Here is an 18,584-nt window from a genome sequence, read left to right on the forward strand (position 1 = left end):
GAAACATCTCTGAAGTAATTTCACAAAACAATTAATACACCATACCTCGTAACATCCCTGAAAGTAGGAAGTTACATTATCCCCTAAATCATCATGGTAATTGCTGAAGTAGGACTATATTTGACATCAAAAGGTTTAATTTAATTAATGCAGCCATAGGGAAATTCCATTAATTTTGGGAGGACAAAACTGATGTACTCCATTCAGACTAACGTGTTGTTCCTAATTCCTATAAGTTTCCTGGTTTTATAGAAAAGACAATTTTCCCAAATGCTTATGGAGGTAAAGAAAGTGATAGAGCTCACTACCACAGGAATGAGGGTCTTTTCCAAGTTTTGGTTCTTTTTCATGTCTTAAGATTTCAGATAATTATAACATGTGCTGCTTTTCTGGAACAAAAACAGGGGTAGCACGAGATAAACAGAGGTTCTGAAGGATCATCTCAAACGCTTTTTTAAGGCAGAAAAGTAGTTTGGTGAACATTCTGTCGGTTTGATTTGAAAAAGGCAAAAGTCATCCTTGAAAGAGGAAAGGAATGGAAGAATGGCAATTGGTGAGATTTTGATGTGAAAAAGGGTTAAGCATTCCAGCTTATAACAGTCTTCCTAAATGCTGCAGTCATTGTTTGTCAAACCGAGTTCCATCCTGAGGAACCAAATTCATGGCGACAGCTTTAGAGCTTTTTATTCTGAGAAAACCAGCTTTGCAAAAGAAGCAAATAAAAATAGAGGTAAAAAAAGATGGAATATATATGTCTTTCTCCCTGATATTTTATATACACATTGGACATCCTTAACCAGCCATTCTAAATATTAATTTGGTGCCATTATAGTCTCTGGGAAAGTATTACTTTATATTTTTACTTTTTTTTCCAAAATATACTGGGCATGATGTGAGAACTTCAAATTTTAATTACCTTGAGAGAAAATCTATCTGGTGAGAATTAATGGAAAGAACACGTACACTGCATGAGACAGAATCTCAGCATCCTTAAGAGGTATCCTCGTCTTAGGTGTCAGATTTTGTGTGTGCAATTGACTAGCACTACAGAAGACATTTTGCTCATTCTGGTATACAGATAACCTTTTCGGTAGCAAACCATGCAGCCTTTATGTGGGAACAATGAATGAACACATACAAATCATCTCTTCTCTTTCAGAAACAAGCAGCTACCTATGCAAATTCAAATGATTTTTTGGACCCAGGCAAATCTTTGGTTTTTGACTTTGTCTTCCACACACATTTGGAAAATAGACCAAATATAACCTCCAAACATCCATATTTTTTTTCTTGACTTTATAAATGTAGTATCAAACATTATCACAAAGTATTCATCCTTTGTATACCTTGTGCAAATGAAATAGCACATGCAGAGTTATTTCTCTTAGATATCTGGAAAGGCATATTGTTAGAAATTTTGACTTGGTTAAAACAAAATTTAGCTCATGTTAAAGCATTAAAGAAATGCTGATGAGGTCAAAGCAAATTCTCTGATAAAGCTGTAAAATCACCCCAACACACAAACATGTCTGAATCCTGCCATTAGGCTCTCATGCAGTCTGTTTCTCTGCAGCGAGCAAGTAGCTGTAACCCTTCAGTGCTGCAACTGAGTTTAGCAGAGACACTTGAGAACTGAAGTGACATGCACAAAACACACTCATTACTATATATAAAGTAATTTCAGTTCTACATAACTTTTTCTATATCATCTCAGAAAGTGCTCTGTGGGTTTGTTAGCCTGTGCACAAAGAAAGATTTCCATTGTTATTTTTTAGGTATAATTTGGGCAAGTGGTGTGGTAAAACGGTTCTGTAAATCAAGTGAATATAATGTATATATGTATATTTCACTTCCTTCTGTAGGTTTCATCCATAGTAGGCTTTGTCTGTGTGTCAGAGGTAGAGACTTGGAAGAAAAATATGTTGTGTGAAATTTTCTGACCACAGTGTTTAGTTATATATTTGGCTATTAAAGCCAAATGTTTTCCTTAAGCCAGAACTGAAAGGGTTATGGTTTGTTACTGCAGCAGTTATCAGCAGACAGCCATCTAACCTTTGGTACTTACAGGTATTTTATGGCTCTTGATCATATTATCAAATTCTTCATTAATTTTTTTGTATTTTTCTTCAGTGCGTGGGGTGAGAGCGTAAGAGGAGTCAGGATCAGGGCTTTCACAACCTTTGTTTTCTTTCTTGTTCAATGCCTGCCAGGTTCAGAGAAATATCAGAAAGTAAAAAAAATTAAAGGAAGCTCAGAGTACTTACACATAATCTTTGCCTGCTGATCATTAGATCAATATCTTCATTAATTTTTCTGTACTTGTCCTCAGACTCAGGACTGTGACCTACTGAATCGTCTGCATCGGGGTCTGGACTGTCACAGCCATTAAGTCCTTTCTTTCTCAACGTCTGAAATACATAATTTGGAAAGTTCAATCCTTGACACATGCTGCAAGAAAGAGTCAGCAGCGTTAAAAAAACCCAAACTGCTCATCAGAGGAAGGTTTTAGATTATGCTTTAAGGAAAGAAAGTGACTAGTAATCCACCACACTGGTGCTGTAGGTCTCCAATTATGAGTGGCAAGTGAGGATCATGCAGACCTCTTTCTTCTGAAGCTGGAAAGGATTAAGTTACATACCCAGAATGTAATTAATTTTAAGAGAAAACAAACTTAACATATTTATTAATTTGAAGTCAATGAACATTAAAAGCAAAGGACGCATACTGCTTAAGGTGGAATACACTGGTGTCTTTAAAGAAAGATACAGGAGGAAGAAATGGAAAAAGAAACAACAAAAAACCAACAGGAAATAAATTTAGGAATTTCATCACAGAAGAAGAAAGATTACCTAAATTGAATTCAAGAGATGACATTAGCAATGCCATTCTTCAGTGTACACTTTTGACAGAACAAGAGGGAGAACGGAGTTGATAATATGGCTGTGAAATACCAATTAAGAGCATCTAGACACAGTATTTACTTTTCATTGACTAATTTACAGTGCTACAAATGCACAGATCTGAAGCTTAATGTACAGGAAAAAGCACTGCTAAAACAGATGTTCAGTGAAAAGTCAAACCAGAAGAATTTCATGTTTAGCAGCTCAAATCAACCCTCACAACCAGGATTATCATCACCAAGACAAATAACAGAGATGAAAAAGCTTAAACCCAGAATGAAATCAGTAGTTTAGAGTTCAGAATGGTTGCCTGGCTTCAAATAGGTTTTAACTGATCTACCTTGACAGATCACCGATGAACAGTCACAGCCTATATTAAGGTAAAAGAATATGAGAAGAAAGTGTGGACTTCCCATATACAAGCATTAGTACATAAAGCCAGTATTCTCAAGATTTCTCAACTTTAGCTTCAAGAATGTCTTACTCAAAAACTTTTCCAAGTCCATTTGGCTGTCTACAAACTTTATTAGTCAGCTTGCAGTCCATTCTGAGTTGAAACCTGGCTAAGCAAGCTCAGTTTCAACAAAAAGATCACATAACACATAATGTGTGTTAATAAGTGGCTATGCTTGTGCTGTCTATTAGTGTGGGATACTCTGTCTGGTTTCTTTTTGCTTTCTCAGAAACATTGCTTCTCATCTGAGCTTTTTGTTCTTTGGGAATTGTACATTTCCTAAATATTTTCTTTATGGCAATGTCCAGTTTACACTGTTAATGTCCTCAATTATTATAACTTCATACCTTGTTTCCATACTATATATTTAATTTAATAGTTATGTACTAAAACCCCCTGAATCTCACATTTTCATCAACCAAGCGAAGTGATGGTGATCACTAAGAGATCTAAGCTTTCCAATACCATATTGTAGAACTCTGAAACAGAGTTAGTTATTTGTGCAAGGCTGGCTCAATGCAGAACTTTCTTTTCAAACTTCATATCTATAGAGACTTGAAGTTTAATCCCATGAGCTACTTTTACCACACCAACAAAATTATAAATCCATTGGAATAAAACCTTAAGATGCTAAAACAACCTGAATGATTCTCTACATCTCTTTTCTGCTCTCTGTCTCTTTTGTCTTTTAAATGCTCTGTTAGCAGAACAGACATAATCATGTAAAATTTCTACTGCTGCTAGCTTGAAACAAGCCAATTAGAAAGAGGGTTTTGCAATCAGCTGTTTGATAGATTTAACAGACACAATATGATATATTAAAAGTAAAATGTCGCCTTTACATCTGAATAACTAATGTCAACTAACACTTTTCATAGAAGTACAAAACAGTTGTCCTCTGAATACATAAAATATTCTGTTTCAAGATTAGATCAAGCTGTCCGGACATGAAACCAAGATCAGCACTCTTTCCCTGAGCTCATCTGATTCACTGATGGAGTCCTGCTGATTCCCATGGAGTCTCTGAGGACTGATGTGGATGTGAGCTGGACTGGATGGCATCCTCAACTCCTTTGAGCCTCCTTTTGAGGCTTTGAGATGACAGTTCAGCTCCTCTATTTACAATGGCAATGACCTCTTTCTCTTTTTTTCCCAGAGGTCAACAAAGCTGCAAATGAATGGGCATATGTGAGGGAAGGAAGCTGCACAATCATCATCCTACTAGACAACCCAGATAAAAAGCAGTACGAAAAGACAAGATGGTGAATGTTTCGCAGCCTCTTTGAATCTCTTCCCCTCCCATCATTCCCAACTCCTTGTTTGCTGCAATTTGGGTGAAAGCAGATGCATCTTGTCCTCAGCATACTCACAATGGCCTAAAGCTCTCAAATGTCTACTTAGCAATCATGTGAAACAGTGGTTTGTAGAGGTTCAGGGATTTATTGCATATTTCAGATGTACAGAAGAGGAAATGTAATGTAAGCCAACATATGTCTTGCAACAATCTCCAAAGAGACCAGATTCCCTCCCAGCATAGAAATGTTTTATTTTCATACATATTTATTTTTATATTATTTTCATAAAGGTTGCTGCCACATCAGGCAGAGAAAAGGCAGTCTCCATTTTCACGAGAAAAGCCAAAGACTAAATTTAGTAAAATCATTTTGGTATTCTAGCCAAAATTAACTTTAGCCCTAAAGAGTAGAGGCAACCTTTTCCCCTGCAAACCCCCTCAGTTTAGTGTGTTTGGCTGGTACCTTGCCTGATATGGCAAATCAAGCTCACAAATGCAGCGCACTTGTTCCCTGTGTACCACACTTCAAAACCAAGCCAAACCAAAATCTAAACAAAACAACAAAAAATCAGACCCAAAAAAACTAGCCCACAAACAACCAACAACAAAACACCACACAACCACAAACAAACAAACCCCCAACAAAAACATGTTTCATTGAGCTGGGGTAAGGTTAGACAACAGAAATTTTCACGTGTGTGCTGGAGTCAGAGGCACAGCTCCTTGCTTTGTAAGTGCTGGAACTAATGCCTGGTTCCCCGTGAATTGCATTTTGGGGTAAAGTGCAATACACAGAGATCTCCTGTGTCAGTGTCTCCAGAGACTTCTCTTGTCCCCTCCCCATCCTTCTGCTGATCCTTTGCTGTTTCTGTCTGTAAAGACTCATGCTGCAATGCTGCCTTCAGCTGGGAGCCTTTCTGGAATTAATTTCTTGTTCTCTTTTTTTTGCACAAGAACATATAATTTTCATGAAACTTGTTGGAATTGCATAGTCTTTGAGATCACTCACTTTGCATTAGATTTGCTTGGCATTGAATAAAACAAGTAGTAAGGGAAAAGACAGAAGAACAGATTGATAGACTACATAGGGACAGGAAGACATGCTCACATCACAGTCCTCCTTTGGAGAGGAGAGCAGGCTGGAATTGACATACATACCCTCTGCACTAAGGTACTGAGTGGTATTTAGGACAGAAATAATGATCCTGAATATCTTAGCATTTTCTCTGGCTTCTCAACACACAGGCTACAATATTCCCTATTTTATTGCCTTGTTTGTTATTCTACTCTCCTCCATATCACTAACTACCACATTAAATCTCTCTCTTTTTTCCTTTCATTTTTTTTTCCTTCACTGTTGTGCTTCTATGTAACAGAAACTGGTACATCACAACTAAAAGTTGCACTGACCAATATCAAACTGATCCATCCTTATTCACAAGCTCTCTAGACTTTGTGTCAATTTTTCATCTGCTCCTCTATTCTGTGTCACCTCTTGAAAGAAGAGGCTGGTTCTGGAGTCTTTGACCCAGTCCTTCAGTGATTTAGAAACCATTCTTCTTTTGATGTTAAGCTGTCATAGCCTCTTGCAAACCCTGGAAAATAGCCAGATCTATCACATCCTTCTGAAGATTAGCTAGTTTCCAAAGATTTAATGACTATTCAGGGAATTTTTAAGAGGATAAAATTACACAATTGTATAGTGCATTGCATTCTAGAGAACCCCAAGCCAGATTTAAGCTATTTTTAAAGAAAGTAAGCCATTTTTCAACTACAGAAGCTCTACTTCTTCCAAGCAATTAAACAAGTAATTATATTGGACTCCAATAACCTAAAATCAGCCAAGGCATTTGAAAAAGAAAATGGCTAAAGGAAAACAACCTTTGGCTGAAATCTCATGAGCCAGCAATTGAGTCTAAAACCTATTCTGTAAATCTCAGAGGAGAAGTGCTGACTTAGTGACATACTGGCTTGCAGTAAAATGAAGTATAAACAACTATTTACATTCATTTCATGCAAAATGTATCATCACTACAGAAGCACAAAAGAAAATATGGCACTAACAGACAGGTCTGATTTTATCAAGGCAATGGATATCATAGCAATTTTAAGTCTTTTGAGAAGGAAAAGTCTTTCATTTTCCTAATCTAGTCTCTGTTTCTGCAGTTGTATATCCTCCTTTTTTTTTAACATTTCTTTAGCAGAATGAGTGTAGAAGGTTAGAAATTATTTTTTTTTTCATCTTAACATTTAGTTTGCTTATCTTTCTTCTTAATAGGTTCATCTGCTGTGGAACTGCTCCTCTCAGCACTCCAGGGCTTGGAAATGCTCATAGTATAGCTGCCAAATTAAAAAGACCTGGTTGGTTGATGAGGTTCCCAAAAGGTTCAGACCCACCCACTCTGTTCCATTTTGATATTCTTTGCAACAAAGACCTAACTATTGTAAGGTTAATCACTATCTTCATTTGTGTAATGAAAAGTGTGATCTCACTGGGTCTTCAACTGTAATCAAACTTTACAGTATGGAAAAATTCAGAATTACAGGTCTACTTCTACAAATTCCCATATCTGTTATGTTGCCTAGAAGCCACCATAATGTCTTTTACTGACAGACCCACTAGTATCCATGACAATCCACAGAGTTGCAATCTGGTAAATTATATTCCAGTGTCAGAAGACAAAAACCTCAAGTGCCCTCCATTTTCACTATCGCTTTCTTTCCTATATCTGGATGGAATAAGTCTTTTAGTCACAAATGAAGAATGGTTTTGTCTCTTTTTTTTCTCACTGGAGCCACATATTGATGTGGCAAGGCAGACAAAAGAATGATGTGCTATTGTATTCAACTGCTTTATTAGTTATAGTCATTCTGTGATTCCAAAGAACCCAGTCAAAGTTATGGAGGCCCCCCAAAAGAGCAGAAAACATTTAGGTCATGGGTCTGATTTATTTAAGCATCTGTTTGCTCTCTGTGCATCAGAAACATTAAAGTTAGAAAATGTTGCATGAAGACAACCTCCACTCTCCTCTCAGTTATATAATGATGAAATTTTATGATGAAATTGCACAATACAATGTATGGTGCAATCAAGTAATGAAAGGTTCTACTGAAATGAAAAACACAGAGGAAGAGATAGGTTGCTATGGGAACCACCTATCTGAATTCTCTGACTTATGTGTAACTAAAATCTCAAATTTTATGTTCCATTAATGCAGAATTCTTAAATTTTTACATTTAATAATGAACATAAACTAGTATGCTGGTTCTAATATACTTTAATTGTATGTTTAGGAGAATCAGATAAAACATTATTACATTTATGTTATCTAACAAGCTCCACACACAAAAAATTGCATGCTAGTAACACAGAAAAATGGAACATTTCTTACCTCTTTTGTATAAATCATAAAATGCTTTTGTGGTTTGTAATCCTTTTGAAACAAGCTAGAGGGCTTATATAAAGCTGAACTTCTATAACCACATGCTAATCTTTTTGTTGCTACTTTATTTTCACTGAGGTTTCAAAGAAAAAAAAAAAAATCCATTGTCTGGTCCTGTACACCTGCCTTCTTCAGATGAATACACATAAGTGGGCTCTTCACAACAATACACCAAACCCTCTGCTTGGATTTTCCTCTCATTTTTGCATGCCAAGTGATTATTCTCTCCTCCTTCAAGTACCTTCTCTAATCACACCTCTTGTGAAACCAAACAGTGCCGACACCCTTTGCCAATAACACCTGCTTCTCTCTGCTTACGAAGGATCAACCGGTGCGTTGGCAAGGTTTGTATATGTGTGCTGCAAGATCATCAGCGCACCAGGTTCCTACCTATCCTCTTCCACTCACGCTCTTGACGTGTGCCAAGAGACCTCTATATTATTTTGTAGTGTCAGTATATAACCAAACAAAATCCATGCTTTTGCAAAAGGGCACTGGGATAGTGGGATTTTTGCTTCTTTGTTCCCTATAGCTGTACTACATAACTTGGGGATGGGGGAGCTTTGGAAGGCAGTGCATGTGGTGCAGCCCCGAAGTCCTCAGGAGGTGCTGTCTGTTTGTGCTGACCTTGCAGCCTGTAGCAGACTGGTCAGAATCACCACATCTCCTTCTGCCTCTCCACAGTGCATCTCCTGCATCCGTGTGAGAGAGCATACCCTGCTGTCTGGCTGCTGTGCCCAGATCACCCCTTTGGAGAGATGGTGAGGCTGGAGATGGGAAGATGGAAGAGGTTTGTTTACTTTCTAAAAGCGATCAAGCACAATACCTTTGTTTAATGTTCAGTCTTACCAACTTGCCAGTGCTTTTCTGTTTTGTATTGACTTAAATTACAGGGGGCAATTTTGGCCTTTTAAGTATAAAGAGAAGTATATGTCAGATTCAGAGATCTCACAGTAGCTAAACTAAACCATGTATCCTTCAGGGTTTTCTCTGAATGAAACAAAAGCAAATCACATGAGGATTCCAGCATTAAAGCTTTATATTAAATTTCTGTTAGTGTATGCAACTAAACTTTCAACTTCCTATGTTCACAATTATTTCATGGGACACGCAAAAGACTTCTGTCCATCACTTCACTTTTTAAACTGCTTTTAAGAGGAGAATTTAGGTCAGAATAACTTTTGAGGTTCTAATTAAGGACATTTCCTCATCCTTCAGGCTTATTCCCATCCATTGTCATGGCGCAAAATGTCTGAAAACCCCAAAAATCCCCCGGGGCAGCTGACACAGGATTCTTATGCCAACCCTCAATGGAGGGGATTGTGTTTCCTTGGCCTTGACAGAGTAGACAGGCAGCAGCACCCGCTGAGTCCGGCTGCCTGGGAATCCACAACGGGAGCGGAGCATCAAGTGGCCGGCCGTGTTGGCTGGCACGGCGTGGCTGCAGTCAGTGGGGAGAGGGTCCCCAGCAATGCCACACATCCCTGCCATCCGCACCTGTTCCCGCTGACACCTGCTGCCCCATGGCCATAGATGGCTGTCCCCAGGGCCGCAGTGCTGATTGGGACGCTCTGCTCCTCTCCCTTTGGAGCTTTTTTTTGGTGTGTGTTTCTCTTCACCCATGCTGCTGTCACACTTCCTGGCTCTCATGTGGTCACAGCCTACAGGAGCGCAGCAATTGTGCTTTCCAGATATATACACTTAAATATGTGTATATATATCTATACATATATCTATATATATGCATACACACCCTCTACTAGATCACTTCCCAGCATATTTTTGTTCAGATTTAGACGGATTTTTCAGAAATCTTCACACACTCATGATCAGACTCCATTTGTTATGGTGCAGTTTAATACCAGCTTAATATTGCTTGTGTGTTGGATTAGCAGAGTTAAAAAAAAGGGATGTGCTTTTCCAGACAAGATTGGCATTTCCTAAATAATGAATTCACGTGAATGAGATTAATTAGAGGTGTTAAGATTAGTGACATAAACGCAATGCTGACCTAGTTGTGATTACAGCTTCTGATAAAATCCACTCTACAGATATGTGAGATTTAAAAAGAAAAGAAATCAGCCTTGGACAAACACAATTTCTCTCAACTGTTATTAAAAATTTACTGTCGAATGCATCCTTTACACCCAAAGACTGTATTAAAACGAAACTTCTGTGCAGCTGTTTTTCAAACGTGTATTTGAAAAGATAGTCAAATTCTGCTCTCTTGTGTTAAAAAGATCTGACAAGGTTCCAGAGACTGACTGTCCGTACTTCATGCACAAAATTAGCAGATTATTTACTTAGATCAGAGATGTTCTCAGGATATTCGTTTTAGTGCCTTTTGAGTATCTCAGTGGTTCTAACCCCTTACTGAGAGTTCAAAGGCCCGTCACAGGCATTGCCTTTGAGTTACAGAAACACAGAAGATGTAGGTAAAGACAAAAACCTTCAGGTTACTGCTCTGCTTTTCCCACCATTCTTTCTGCATGCTGCCCTCCCATGAATCTGTGCCTTCTGCAGAATGAAGGTTAGCACCACAGCCTAGTGGTAAATATCTGATTTTCCATCACCTATCTTGGAAGGCAGATTTACAGAAAATAGTACCCCACTATTTCTCAAGACTCAGTATTTGTGGAACAACTCCATGAAGATGAAGCTTCTATATTCTGGCTCCTTCCACTAGTTCACTATCAGGCGCACAACCAGTCTGCAACCAGACCTGTATTGCCAAATGCTGCAAAGATGACCTAATGCCAGAGTAATTACATCCCTGACTCGCCTTTGCCCATTGGCCACAGCATAATATCAGTCCATAACATCTCTGACTGATTTTTCAAAACCATTGAAGTGTATGAAGTATTTAAGTGGCCAGGTTTTCTCTAAGCTTTATTGAGCATCTTTAAAAGAGAAGAAGTTATTGATGAGCCATCGTATATTTGATTTGTACTAGGTTTTGCTGTCAGACACAAAAGTGTATGAATGGAAAAATAAACTTTACAGTAGTTCATTTCAACTTCTTTAGGGAATATGAGGTCCCTTAAAAATAAACACTATAATCATCAACAGGTTATTTCTCTCTTTCTTTTTATGTTCGTTTATCATAATCCTCCTCTGGCTCCAGCACTTCCAGATGGAGCACCACCCTCAACATTTTCATTTGTGTCTAATTTAGTCAGACATATACACAAATACAAGGCTGAAGTCAGATCTCATTTACAGTAGTGTAAATCTGTAGCTGGATTTGGAACAGCTGGATAGATACCAGTCAAGTTATTCTAGATGTACAGTGGTGTTACCAAGTTTGTTACATCAGTGTTACTATCTCTTGATATATACAGTATTTGAAATATGCAGGGCTTAATATAAATGTCTGCAGAAAAAAATAACTATTTCAAAGCAGCTGGTGCCTTTCCATGATATAAATGGGAACCTTTAATACTAAATGCCATATTCAAAATACGTAAAAAATGTGAAATGCGGAACTTGAGGAATTTGACATACAGAGTAACACATATATTTACAGAATCTTCTGCCACAAAAACTTACTACCAGAAAGAATGACAGCTGATACAAATTATTCTTTGCATATATTTTGAGCATTATTTATGCTCTAAAAGATTCCACAGAGATTGTGAAATTATATGTTTAGGAACTGCTTTACAGATCATTAAAATGTAACCATCCTGGGGAGAATATATCACCAACATCTGTAGCTACAATAGCCAGTGAAGTTTTCAGAAGCAGAAATGATAGGTACCTCAGACAAATAAAATTGTAACACATGATATAAGTTACTTGGGATGGAATTTCTCCTAGACCATGAGGCAAACACCTTCACTCTCAACCATGGGGCCAGGGAATCTCTGATAACCACAACATTTTGCTTTTCTATTTCATCTGAAACAGGGCACCTCCAGCAGCACTAAACTCTGCAGTACTGACTCAGCAGTGAAAATACCACCCACTAAGACAAGAATACCACTTCCTTCAGCACCTGAGTTTTCTTTGGAGGTTTCCCATAAAAATCTTGAATGTATCAATGTTCTGAACAGCTTTGTTTTTCCTCCACAATTTGAACACTTATTTTATGGTGGATCAAATGACAGGGTATCACCAAAAAAAAAAAAAAAAAAGTACCAGTATGACAATGAGTAAATGTTGCTGAATAGCAGTTCATTTTAAAGGAAGAAGAACACTTATTTTTATAGTGTCATAATTGTTCATCTATTGGTAAAAATGGCCAAATCAATATATTTTTCAAAAATAGTAAATTCCAATAGAGGTTAAATCTCTGAAACTCTAGCCTCCTCTTTCATTGCAGTATGAAGGCCTTAAATAGCACAAACCAGTACCCATCAGCTGACTGTTCTGCTAATAGAGTCAAGTTGTCACCAAGGATAAAGAGAAGAAAGTCTCTTAATGAAGTTTAGAGTAAGAAAGCAGTATTTGAGAATCCAAACTGGCCCATGATTAAACTATGAAAACAGATAACTTAAACAATGCTGAGTTTCATATTTGATTTAAGATGGCTTTTTTCCCCTGTATGTATAAGTTCTGCCATTTACCTGAAACATTTGTGCTAATTGTGTCTATCCTTAAAGAGCTGCTAAAATCTCTATACTAGGATACGCCTACCAAAGTGTCATCTGCTAGAAACAAAGAACCGGGTTTTGTTTTCCTGTGGAAAATCCTACAGGGGTGGTAAAATGCAGACAGAAACTTTGCAACCTGAAATTTCCAGATAAATTAACTAAACACTAGAAAAAAAGGAGTGAGAAAGTACAGTAAGGAGTTGCATGGAGTAGTTGGATGAAACTCCAGAACTGGATGATTATCCCCAAAAGCTGATTCCTCAAAGTATTTTCCTGATAATAATTTTATATGTTATACTGCTCCTAGCACTTTGCTCTTTTCTCGAGAGAAGTAAGCACTTCTCACAAAAGGAAAGAATCAAAAATGACCAATTTAGCAAAAACTTGTCAGATTTTGAAAATGTTTTTGATAATTTAGGAAGCTTTCCAGGCAAGGGAATTCTAAATCTCCATTATTGCAAACTGTGCCATCATGGAGGCAAAAGCCCCTTTACATAAGATTATTCGAGGGTTAATCTGCTACTGCACCTCCAGAAGATGCAGTTTAGCTCCAATTCTCTTACCAACTTCCCTCATGGGCTTTGTTAATTCACTTTACTATAGTTCTTCCTCTATAAAAAGCCAAATGACAGTATCCACCAGTATGATTGGCATGCTATAAGAAGGAAAAACCCGAGAAAGTGGCAATGTACTCAGCCAGGAGTCTAAATTTGATATAGACAGACAGACCCTCACATACACCTGCAAAACTTGCTTTACATGCTGACCTCTGCAGCATTGTTGAACAGAAGATAAGTTAAATTAACAACATAATGGTCAGTTTTGGTGTTGTGCTTGGGAAAGAAGAAAACCTTAGAAAAAGAGTAGCTTCTAGTTCTTATTGAGAAAACAGAAGTGTCAGAAGCAGACTCAAGACACAGTTTACAGAGATACTAGGAAAATCATGGCCGAGAAGGAGAAAAAAAGAAAAGGAGATGGGAAGGGAAAGGAAGGGAAGGGAATGTTTTAGCTTCTGGAAGCAGCTAAAACATTCTAAACGTCATGGTTTTTCACTGTAAAACTGGATTTCTTTTTTTGGATACAATTACAGGTTTGTAAGATGAATTGGTATATTGGCCAGCCAAAGTCTTACTGTCTGAGATCTTAAAATCTTTAATCATATGGTCTTTACATGCAGAAAATTCTGTGGGCTACAAAAGATGTCTCCACTTGAGTCCCCTAATTCTGCTGGAGATCTGGACAAATAAATAAGATTTCAACCTATTTAACTTTTCTAAGACTTGGAAGAGATAGGCATGAAGGACACTGTGAACATGGGCATAGCAGGTTCTGTTTCACTTGGTGAAAGCTTTGCTGTGGGCTCTGACCAGCCTTGGTATCTCTTGCTGCTGCAGCAAAAATCACTGTGCAGGGCTGCCTGCTCTGCCCTGCCACCTGCCACTGCTCACCCCATGCTAGAGTTGCAGAGGTGGAGCAGCCAAGAGGTGGGCATGCATTCCCTTCCTCTGACTCCGCTGTGAAGGTGGCGACCTCCAACGCAGGAAAGGCAATAAATAGCGTGGGGGCACTCACATCTCCAGATACCACAGCTGTTTTCTCAGAGTCTCACAGAGTCATGTCACATATAAGAAGGGGAACTTTTCTGACTGAAAATCCCAAATCCAGAGCAGTCTGAAGGACTGCATTTGTTTTAAAGAACTGACCTCCTATGTGATAGGTCACTTCACGGTGTTTTGCAACACAGACACAGTGTTTTGAAGACTGTGTTCCTGAAAAAAAGGTAATCCTGATTAACTTCTGGCTATCTTGAGAAAAACAATCAGAAGTCAGTAACATTTTGACTTTTTCTCTAACATGCTCAGGCTGTGTACAAGGAATACAGGATCCTTACCTAACAAGGAGCTGAAATCCACAGGTAGTAAAGTACTACTCCCGTTCTTGCCATGCTGGAGGCTTGGACCAGCTACAGACCAAACTTGAAACCATCATGACGAGATATGGAACAACAGCATTTCCTACTGAAATTATTTTGGCAAGCTCTTTTACTTATGCTATTATCTTGGCTATCTTCTGAGCTGTGTGCAGTCAGCAGCCTGCTGCCACAGAGGTGAGAGCTCTTTCGTAAGCTCTGTAGAGCTTTTACAGTGCAAGAAAACAACCTAGAGGAAAGGTAAAGAGTATTACCTGGGGTGATAAAGGAAAATTTCAGGGTTTCTAACATTTATTCTGTGTCTAAATACAAAAATTCTATTTTAAAATCAGTCAGAAGCTAACTGTGCCAAAGAAAGCAGAGACTGTGATAAGATTGAAGATGAGATTACCTCAAAATACACATCACTTTGCCTCTTACTATTGATATATTCAAATCAAAGATCTGGCAAAGAGATCCTGACTGATTTCAGTGGGCCCAGCCTTTCAAACAGCACTTACTGTAGTGAAGGGACCAGCAGTGTCCTAAATAACTAAAATTTCAATGAAAGTCAGTAACGCTAGAAGATCCTTTTCATGAAGAGGTCAATGGGCATATAAGCAATCAGAGTACAAAAATTTTTCCAACTCAGAAGTGCAGAATTTTGGTCCTAGTGTTTATAGAGAGGTTCACAGTCTTGAGGTTTGCCTAGGGTTTCTCCACAACGTGAAAATTTCAAATAAGCTGCAGCAAAGCTTACTGACATTGATTGCAAAGTTGGCAAGATTCCTGTTTCTCCCCGAGGTATGCTATATCACAAGACAACAGAATAACATAGCGATAGCAAGAATTGAACGGGTACTTTTATTCCTGCCACTGAGTTGATTGTGGAGATCAGTAGTAAGCAGACTTAATTGTACAATGTTTAGGTTTAGTCAGCTCTGTTACTCAATCACCCTTCATGAAAAAGGAGGTGGAATTAAGAACGTTTCTCCCATGAGTACAGGAGTAGAGGATTTCTCAGACTCCTTAACAGAAAGCAATGAAAAATTTAATCTCTGGGAGAGACAAAAGAAGTTTCTACAACCCTTGGGACCCAGTGTTTCACCTCAAGTCCAAGCTCAGAATCACCTCCCTTCTGTTCAGGCTACAGTTGTGAATCTCTCATGGGCATTACTATCACGTGAGTTTAGTCCTACTAAATCTGTTTACTATTGATACAGGTCAATTCACAATTGTCAAATTATATTTACACATATATAGGTATCTACAGCTAGGGGTCCTAGCTGTTCAAGGGCTCTGCTAATGAAGCCAGTTAGGAAGAACTACTACCCCTCCACCTTCTCCCAGCTTGAAAGCCAGAAATAAAGATGTCTCCAGGACAGTGAAATGACAGCAAACATTCTTTGGAAAAAACCCACTTTTTTAAGTGACAGGGTAGGCAAATGGTCAATGAGGAGTGTTCCTTCTTAGCCACATTGCTTTGAGCTTACACTGAAACCATAAAGAGCAGTCCACACCCTGCTGCAATTCCCTTGCTGTAAGGAAGGGCCTTGTGACAAAGAAGGGCTATGGAACAGATCCAGTAAAGGACTAAGGGACATAGAAAGCTCAGTTTGGCAATACTTACTATTTAGGCACCTGATCTTCAGAGTGGAATTCACACTGTGTTAGGATCTGAGGCACAGGAAGAGTTTGATGCTACAGAACAGGATCCAAACCTGCAGCATGTGATGAAGTTGTGAGTGACCCAGACCAAGTAAGTGGGTTTTCGGAAATCCTATCCCTCATCAGAAGTTACACTGTTCACCCAGGGCTGCAGAGACGCCTTTGTCCATAAAGCCCTACTGGGTGTTCAGGCATTGACTCAAGCATACTGCCCCCTCCTACAGGTAACCTTTCAAAGACCCTGGGAAGACTCACTCTTCCCTTTTAATAAAAGGTTGCTGTTGCAGATTTTCTGTATAACAGATAGTGGTTAGAAAAATGCTAACTGGAAACTGGAAACACAGGTTCTGTTTCTTCTTTGATCTGAATGGACTCAAAGTTATTTTCTTCCATATCCCTAGAAGGGATAGGATTTACCCAGCTTCCCATGCTGTTGAAAGAGGTTAACTCTGCTTTAATATTTTGTTTTTGTTCATTAGCAAATGCAATGTTCATTGGGTCAGAGAAACAGAACTAGACAGGGTACAGAGTTCTACGGCTTGTCGGCATTTTTGCTTGAGGAAAGTCTGTTGAAATCCTTTGGATCTTGAAGTGGGACTGGAAAAGACTCAATTTTGGATCAGATTGGATTAATAAAATTGGTCCATAGTAATCTTCAAGGCTAAATAACAGATCCTTCACAAAGTTCATGTGCATCCAGATGAGGCTTTTGGATAATTTTTTAAACATTTTGTGTTTAGTCACTTCTTAAAGTTTTTGTTTAGTCACATCTGTGAAATATTTTCAGACATAGGATGAAAAGTAATGAGCATAATTATGAATTTTTATTCATGAGTTAAACAATTTATGTGGGTAGTGTGAAAATTTACATCTAAGGAGGCAAGCTTCTCACATAGGTTAAAAAAGTACAGCTTAGCTGCTAAGGCACAAGAGAGAAAGTGTAAAGCTTCTAGCTTACTGATATATGTTTGAACATGCTAGAAGTATGTAATAACTAAGCCTTGCAGTGTAAAAATGAAAGGAAAATTTACACGTTTTATGTTTTTCATGCTATAGCCATGATTATATTGCAGTAATTTAAATATACATCATGCACTCCATTAGGAACTGCTTCTTTGTCAAGATTTTGATCTCTTTTGAATCAATCTATATCAGCTGTGTGTTGTTTAAAGTATTCTTATCAACTCATCTATAATTTGCTTTCTTTGAACAGCCTGTGTGCTGGAACATTTGATCAAAGAAATAAACCTTTACTTGAACAACCCAAAGTAAAGTGAATGATCATTTTTATAACTCTGTATTATAAAATGTAAATATAGTTGTCCATAGATTATACAGGATGATATAAATAAATGAGTCTGAGATTTTTGAAATGCAAGCATATCCAGTGTATCACATATTTTGGCCTTTAACACTATTGTCTATAATACAGAAAAATCAATGAAATGTTTAGAAGGCAGATTATGCAACTTTTATTAATTTTACTCCTCCATTAACTGGTAACCATATAAAGAAACACTCACGGCAAAATTAAGTAAGGAAAACATAAACCCATAAAGTTTTGGATTTATAAATTTCTTCATAAAGAAAATGTTGATTGAAGCTCTGTTATAAGGCTGTATTCTAATGCAAAAAACAATGGCTATTTAAGATTTAACAGGCTTAACAGTTCTGGACTATGGACATTAATTCACAGCTGACCACTAGACCTGTAATTATTAAAAATGTAGAAAACAAAACATATGTGTTTGAGGTTTTATAGCTGTACAAATTTGGTAACTCACATTCAATTCAATGTGTCTTTTATACAAACACACACGTAGATGCCTCCCTGAATTGAGGGCAAATGGAGTCTAATCAATATGAAGAACATAATACATAAAGGGTGGATGCAAATTTTATAGTACACAAGTAAATAATTAATTTATACCTTCTTACTGTAACAAGGTAGAAAAGTCAGCATATTTTGAAGTTTAACTGAACTTTTGCCACAGCTATGAAAACTGTGGAAACGCATCTCAAGAACATACAGTGTTAACTGTGTGCAGTCCAGGGAAGGAGAGGTATGTAGGTATTTTGCTTCATATGAAAGAAAAGGGTAAGGTGTTCTGGCTGGGGAAGAACATCTTACACGCCAGGTCCCTAGCAGGTGATTGAAGTAGGCAAAAAGCCAGGATTACGCTGACTTTTGTATGCCGATCCTCTCTGGTGATGAAGTTACCCTTGCAGAGTGCCTCTGTTACTCAGGGAAGGGGTTCACTTCTTCTCAGCTCTGTAGCAGGGCGTTTTACTTCTCAGTATAGATACATAAATGCTACTCA

General features: G+C 38.0%; 1 protein-coding gene across 17 annotated transcripts in view; it reads right to left on the reverse strand.

Moving 5' to 3' along the window:
- Positions 1 to 18,584, reverse strand: part of MEF2C (myocyte enhancer factor 2C) — a 135,297-nt gene that overhangs the window by 36,114 nt on the left and 80,599 nt on the right. For 10 of the 17 annotated variants that reach the window (XM_017812632.1, XM_017812633.1, XM_017812631.1 and 7 more), the window contains 2 exons: positions 2,349 to 2,408; positions 2,066 to 2,203 (listed from right to left, as the gene is read on the reverse strand). In XM_017812632.1, coding sequence (XP_017668121.1) covers positions 2,066 to 2,203; positions 2,349 to 2,408 — 198 coding nt within the window. Of the gene's footprint in view, positions 1 to 2,065; positions 2,204 to 2,264; positions 2,409 to 18,584 lie in introns of all 17 variants that reach the window. The other 7 variants (XM_017812643.1, XM_017812639.1, XM_017812647.1 and 4 more) reach the window with 2 other exon arrangements.

The sequence above is a fragment of the Lepidothrix coronata genome, unplaced genomic scaffold (assembly GCF_001604755.1).
Source record: "Lepidothrix coronata isolate B3197 unplaced genomic scaffold, Lepidothrix_coronata-1.0 Scaffold37, whole genome shotgun sequence".
Classification (NCBI taxonomy): Eukaryota; Metazoa; Chordata; class Aves; order Passeriformes; family Pipridae; genus Lepidothrix; species Lepidothrix coronata.